This window comes from Arachis ipaensis, chromosome B6 (genome assembly GCF_059453495.1).
Source record: "Arachis ipaensis isolate K30076 ecotype BB chromosome B6, ASM5945349v1, whole genome shotgun sequence".
Classification (NCBI taxonomy): domain Eukaryota; kingdom Viridiplantae; phylum Streptophyta; class Magnoliopsida; order Fabales; family Fabaceae; genus Arachis; species Arachis ipaensis.
This window is the reverse complement of record NC_142441.1, coordinates 114,791,898-114,799,377: the sequence shown is the minus strand read 5'-3', so window position 1 is coordinate 114,799,377 and position 7,480 is coordinate 114,791,898. Positions and strand designations below refer to the sequence as shown.

Sequence of the window (7,480 nt, the reverse complement as noted above, 5' to 3'; positions counted from 1 at the left end):
TATGTATAATTCAATTTAAAAATTACGGTTTAAATGAATTTTTTTTCTTAATGAAATTTGAACAAAAAAAATTGAAAGAAATAAACATTTGAGAAGAAGATGAGAATTTGAAAATAAAAAATAGAGGGATAAAAGAAAAAATCAACAAAAAGAAAAGAGATGAGAAGGGAGAAGAAAAAAAAAATTTGTGCTTGGAAAAAGAGAGAAGAGAAGAAAAGAAGGGAAAAAAAAAAAACTAACACCAGAGGATTAAAAAGAAAAAAAAATGAAGTCCCTTTGATTGGACTTAATTACAAAAACCATTTGATTATGTAGTATTACTGTTAATGCTTTATTTAAAAAGATAAAAAATAAAACCAAACCAAATCAAAATTCATCACAATGCGTTGATTCAGATGTTCTTTTTTATAGTCTAATGATTTCTATTCCAGCCGGAAGAGCCCAACATTTTAAAAAACCATCCATCAAGAGATGTAGTTATAAAATTCAAATTGCACATTATTTGTGGGAGTAAATCATCAACATGCCAAGCATATGCCAAAAAATAGAATAAAAAGATAAATCTTGAAAATGATGGCAACAGACTAAATAATTAAATGCTACATGTCAAGGTTCATCCTTACCAATATGGACAAAAAGCCCTACTCAAAATCCTTCCGAAGAGTGATAAAAACAGCAATCTAAAGGGAGAAAAGAAAATAAATTACATAAAAAGCTTGTGTCTTACAGTTAACTTTTTTTTAATAACTTCAACACATTAGTAAGAAAATAACCTGATATTTCTAATGCCGTTCACTACAATTGCCAAAAAGGAATAAGTTGTCTTCTAAGTTCTAACATCTTCCTATATTCCATACTTCACAAGATGAATGGATAACCAAAATGTCTACGAGTTCATCATGTAGTCTACTGAACGTTTCTTCCTTCTTTCTGCCACAGCAAGAGCTGAGAAACACCAAAACATGACATAAGTGAGACATTTCTTTCTTGAGAAAATGTGAAAGCTGGATTATCTTTATAAATGAAAAAAGGTTAAAAAGAAGTCATTAAGGCAACGTTTGGAAGAGAGACAGCGACTGAGAGACAAAGACTGAAATAAGTCTCAGTATTGTGTTTGGTGTAAAGTGAGAGACAGAGATTGAAATAAGAATGAAACTCTAATTTAATTTGCACAAAGGATAAAATTGGAATTAATTAATTGAATTAGGGGTATTTTAGATATAAAATGTTATTAAAGTTTTAGTCTCCGTATCCAAAAATTTCAATCTCCTGTGTCCCCACTTTTTAAAAGTACTGAAATACTGAAATTTTGAATACAGAGACCAATCTCTGGACCAACAAACATGATCCTGAGTCCCAGTCTCCGTCCTAGTACCTCAAAACAAAAACTACCTAACACTTGTTAAGTATGGCATCAAGAGACTCAAAGCAAATGTTCTTTATACTACATCCTTTGTTGAATAACTTCATATATTTTCATCACTAATTTTCAATTATTAAGCATGTCAGCAGTATAGTGCCATTTGCATCATGCATAAATAAGTCTGCAGAAGTAATCCATAAAGATGGATTTTTGGCATTCAAGATTCAAATTATCACTTGTCAGGGAACAAACTTGGGTTTCAATTTATGGTTGTTATCGAAAAATGATCAAAGCAAGACTAAGCATTAGTCATACATCAAATGAATTCAGAATATTCAACCCTTCTCCCATAGCTTTCTCATGTCTTAAAAGTAATTCTAACTCTTAAAATTGGCTACCACAATAACCTTGCAAATAGAGTTCCTATAACCCATCAGTCTGTCTCATAAAAAGTTCTCGAACTGACTATTTACAAATTTAAAATCTAAAGTTCATCCCTACATATTATGTGGGACACTAGGCTTACCAAATTTCTTAAGTCAATCATTTTTATAACGAGGGCCTGTTTGTTTGAGCATCTTGATTTTTGAGCTTTTTAATTAGATGATGTGCATAAAAAAAATTGAGAGGTGCTTCAATTAACATAGGCTAAATAATAATAATAATAATAATAATAATAATAAATAATCAATCAAGAGATATTAGATGATAATAATAATAATATAAACAGAAATTATCATATCAATGAATGCAACAGGATGGAATAGTGACATAATTACCTCAGAATGAAAGTTGGCTTAGATATGAAAATATTCTTCAATTTAAACAACCAAGAAAAGATGCACACAGATTATATTCCTTTTCATCCAAATTACTTGACCAATCTTTTTTCTCAAAATTCCATACATGATACACCACCTTTTGAATTTCAATATTATAATTAGAACTATCTTGTAAGTTCATATATGAGAGGCACTACCAATATAGACTGGGAAATTAAATAATCAAGGTTGCAAACTCCATAATGTCAAAAGTGAATACACAACTAAAGCCAAACCTTAATCACCATTCATGAAATACATGAGAAAGGAATGAAGAAGATAAAAACTTATTCGGTATGCTGAAGTAATTTAGAACAATGGAAACTAACCTTATCGTTTAGTCTAATTGATCAGGTGCCATCTCATCCAAAAGTCATCAGACAACTAACAAAAGTAACCCCTGCATTTCGCAGACCCACAAAAGCATTTCTTTTTCTTCTGGCCTCCTTTGAGAGGTAGAACTGTTCCATAATCATAAGTTAACTCCATCATAGGAGGAATATGTCTAATTGCATAGAAAGCAATGTGGAGATCAGATTCATTCTTATTTTCCCGTATAACTGGACGCCACAATACATTTGGGGAGCAGCTGTGATTCATAAACCGAGCCACATTCCCTTCATTTTTTGCTGATATATAGAGAGGGGAAGGGATCTTTGGAGCTTCAGTATCAGCTGGGAAAATTTCCAGTTGCGGATAAATACGAGTAGAATCGAAAATGTAATCATCTTCATTTTCACTGCTAAACTCATCAACTCTAGCATTATCTATGACTTCCCCAGCATACTCGCATATGAAAGTTCCTGCACGAATAGGATCCCAAGACCTTAGACCCCACCCTTTATCCTTAGTTTTGAACACCTCCAAACGAAATTTCAAGCCACCTTGGGAGATCCTGTTCCGGCAATTAGGAGGGCACTGACAGGAAGGACCACACTCATATATCACAGACTTCAGATCAGCAAGCATCCCATTTGCAGAATATTGGAGATAACCTCCGTTCTTTTGAATACAAGGACAGTTATGGTTGACAGCTTGGCATCCACCAGTACAAGAACATCCACCAGAAGATTCCAAAGGGGCAGTTGGCTTCAAATTCTTGACAGATGGGGAGTAAGTAAAATATGCAGGGCCTTTCTCATTATCAACATCATTCACAAGACAAACAGGTAGATTTTCTGCCCCGGAAGTAAGATCAGGCAATATAACTCCAGTTCTTGTTACAGTTTTATCAGTCCACTGTTGAATGGATTTCCATATCATATATGCTGCAGGCTGCCCGGGCAACCTAGCTAATTTATATTTGAATACATTGAAACCAGATTTTGCTTTCTCTACCCACGAATCCTGGATCTTGTAAAGGCCATCATAAACATATACCTTACCAGTTGGATGTGCTTCATCTCTCAAACCCTTAATTACTCTCACATCATTACCTCTATGCAAGCTCTTTTCCAGTGCAAGATTACCCCTTTCAAGCTTTTGGTCACTTGCTCCTTTCTCCCGATTAGCCCCACCTTGGCCACTGTAAATCAACACATCACCATCCTCTGCATTATCTTCATATCCTCCAGAAGAGACAATACTGACAGCTAGTGGTTCTTCCTCTTGACTGGTTTTGGAACCAATGTAATCAATTCCAGCCATAGATGGAGAGTGTAATCCAACGAGGCACAATTCAAATCTGAAAAAGAAGATATCCCCAATTTCAACACCAGGCACACCTCCAATACGTTTCTTGCTATTTGCCCTAATCCCCTTGGTCATCATAATGTTGCCAGCCTTCAGATCAGGCCGCTTTGCTCCAGCAATGTCCCTTGATGTCTCTTCAACTTGTCCAAGCTTTCTTCGCATAACTTCATATATCATAAGTGTATATGTAACTGCATCCCTACTACCATCAGGTTGTTTTAGAACATCAAAGACAATAGGATTAATTGAACTGAGAATATCATTAGCCACTTGATCCAGATCAACCACTGCAGTACCTCCAGGACGCCGCCCCCTTGGTTTCTTCTGTTTAGTGCGCCTCCCTTCCCCCGTTCCATCTTCAGCATCAACGTCCTGCACCTCAGCATAGGCATCTTCATCTGTTAACTGTCCACGAGTTCTGCTATTTTTTCGTGATGAACCCACATCTCCATTTGGCGTCCTAAATGAATTAATTGGAACTGCGGCTGATATTGGGCCCACACGTTGAGGAGCCGGGGTTTGTGCGGTTTGTGCATTCTGTTCAGATAGCCTCTGCGACTCCGGGGAGATGAAGAACGGGTAAAAGGGCGCAACGCCAGAGGGGAAAGGACCTGAAGGAGAAACACAAACAAAGGGTGCTCCACCTTGTGGATTTGAAGAGGAAGAGGGATTTGATGGCGAAGGAAACACAGGAACAAGAGTTCTCAGTGGCTTAACATTCAAAACCCTAGACTTATCAATAGACCCAGGTGGAGGAACATTGCCTTGACCTAGATTGTGTTCCATTGATACGATTCAGTAGCAGTGATTCAGAACCCACCAGTTTCAGTATACACAGCTAACAAGGGCAAAAGAGGAAGCTAACAACTTTTAATCTCTACTATGTTCAGATAAATCAAGGAAATGGTAGAACAGCACAAACCCGGTACAGAATCACACTACAAGAGAAAAACAGAAACAAACTTTCGAGTCAAGACTGTGAAGAACAACACATTCCTGCAACATGCAAGCAAATCCAGATTCAGATATCATAAACAGAACAACATGGAAACTAGGCAAATGCGAACAAAAAAAATTTGAAAAAAAGGTTAAGTTTGAGCTGGACGAAAACGAAACACTAAATTTTGTCACAAACAAACACCCCCCCCCCTACCTAAGAAAAAACGCAGATTAAACAAAAGAAAAATCTCAACGACAACAAAAACAAGCGACACGACCAACCTGAAGGAAATGAAAATGAAAAACGAAACGGAAAGGAGACTCGGAAATGCAAATTCTACATCATAATTCTGGGGAGAATCGAAGATTCCTCCTCGGAGCTCAGATCAGATCAAGAGGTTTCAAAAACGGGATAAAAAATTTTCAAATTAGGGTGCGAGAGCTACGAGATTAGGTTGAGAAGTTCAAAACTTTGGGGTTTAGAGCTAAGAAATGAACCAAACCATACCTGAAATGAGTCTTGAAGATTTGGCGTGAGCTTCGTTGAGCTTCGGTTTGAGTTTAGTCCCTGAAAGTTCTCTAAACCAAAGCTTCCTCAGTTCTACAGAGGAGAGAGAAAAATTAATAAAAATAAATAAGAGAAAGAAAATAAAAATGAGAGAGGGGTTTTGTGTTTCAGTATTTCTGTGTATGTATCTTTATGTAAGGTACAGTCGAAAAAAGAAATTTATGTTGAGGTGAGCATGATCACGTGTAAGTGAGCTGCACGGAGTTCATGACGTCAGGGATCAGAAAGATAACGTGGCAATATGTGATTGAATGTGACAGTGAGAGTATAGTGGTGAAGCGGAGCATGGTGATTGGGGTTGCACGCACGCTCTTCTTGGGCGAAGCCGAATGGATCAGATTTGGATGCAATGAAGCGAGAGGAAGTACAAAAAAAAAAAAAAATTCTTAATAACAAGTATTTAAGACTACATTAAAAATAAGATTTAATTATCGTGTGTTTTAAAGATATACATCACATCTAATAGTATAATAATTATAATAGACATATTAAATGTTGATACATTTAATGTATTAAAACTATAAAAAAGTTAATAACTTTTAATAAAATATCTCTTTTATAATATTTTTAAAATGAGTAACTAATCATCTCTAATTATAAAAAATTTGAACAATGCTAAAACCGACTAAAAAATAAAAATAAAATAATATTATAATTATAAAAGATTAGTTTTGTTTGATAAACATGTCAAATCATTAAATTTTTGTTGATTTTGTTAAAAATTTAATTAAATTATCCAAACTGTCAAACCACTCTTATTTTTTTTATTATCTTCAATCTTTCAATTTTCACGGCCTCTTCTTTTTCAAATATTGAGCATCACTGCTGTAATCACTTTTAGAATTAAAATAGTTACACCACTATCATTATACCATCACTACAAAAAAAATGAATATTGTCAGATTTATCGTCAGATTTAACGTCAGCTATTAGCGACGAATCTACCGATAGATCAGGAAATAAATTCATCCGATAAAGATGTTACCGTTGGATTAGATTTTTCCCTAGTAAATGTGCCGGTGATATTTGGAGGGAAGAACAGGAAATTTGGTGCATTTTGATAAATTTGCTGGTAAATCTCACTTAATGGAACACAATGTTTTGTCACACGCAATGGGTTATCGTCAGATTTATCTGCTGATAAATCCAATGGTAAAATTGGCCCTAAATTGGTATTGTGTGCCCTCTCCCCCTTATTTCGGAAGACAACTCTCTCTCTCTCTCTAAAACCACTACCCCCCCTCTCTCTTCCCCAAACCACCTCTGGCAGTCCTTCCGCCAGCGCCAGCCACCACCAACAGCCTCCAACGACTGCATGGACTAGCCGCTACCACCACCAACTTGCATCGTGTAGAATGTTGTCGTGCCGCTGCCGATTTCGTCGCTATTCGCTAGAGCTGCCTCCTTCCTCCGTCTAGGTAGGTTGTCCTCCTCCTTCTTCACATTGTATTCTATTTTATATTTGCATTTTTTAACTAAAATCCTAAATGTAGCCTCCAAGTTAGTCATTGCCGCTATCACTATGCCGTACATACTGCCACTACCATGCTGGAGAAGTTTTTGCACCTTCACTATCTCCAAGTAACTCACTTACTAAGAAATTTAGAGTAGATAAACCTTAAATCCTAATTTATGTAATTTTAATTTGTTATGTGTAGAAAATATACAATTAGGATGACAATTACTAAGTTATAAGTTGTTACTTTTTTTGGTGAATAACATGAATAGAAAGATGATGGAATAACATCGTTTGTTATATTCTATTATAAACTAATAGAATATTTTTAATTAGTTTTTAGTTTAAAACATAAGATTAATTATAAATTTTTTATGTTTAAATTTGATGAAAGTAAATAGACATTTAGGGTTATAAATTTTTACATTTCACTTACTTTATTAATTTTTTAGGTTAGATTTTTAAGTTTTGATTATTAGTTTTTAGATTTACTAACTTCATTTCTATTTTAGGATTTTTTTTTAGTCGTGTAGCTTTAATCGTGGGTTGTTCGTGCAGTACTCAAGTTAGTTTTCTATTTCTAAACGTGTATGTTGTTTATGTTTTATGCTGGACCTACTTTTCTTAGTATAGAATTTTAG

At 35.1% G+C, this 7,480-nt stretch overlaps 1 protein-coding gene across 2 annotated transcripts; it reads right to left on the bottom strand.

The window, feature by feature from the left end:
* Positions 1-564: 564 nt before the first annotated feature.
* Positions 565-5,521, bottom strand: LOC107604714 (histone-lysine N-methyltransferase, H3 lysine-9 specific SUVH1). Of its 2 annotated transcripts, none has more exons than XM_016306366.3 (3): positions 5,324-5,521; positions 2,514-4,814; positions 565-945 (listed from the first exon to the last, which is right to left on the bottom strand). In XM_016306366.3, the coding sequence occupies exon 2, from the start codon at positions 4,660-4,662 to the stop codon at positions 2,569-2,571; it is 2,094 nt and encodes a 697-aa protein (XP_016161852.1). In that variant the 5' UTR covers positions 4,663-4,814; positions 5,324-5,521; the 3' UTR covers positions 565-945; positions 2,514-2,568. The 2 variants fall into 2 exon arrangements, with proteins under 2 accessions (XP_016161852.1, XP_016161851.1); XM_016306365.3 differs by having other exon boundaries at positions 2,514-4,872; positions 5,324-5,517.
* Positions 5,522-7,480: the final 1,959 nt, after the last annotated feature.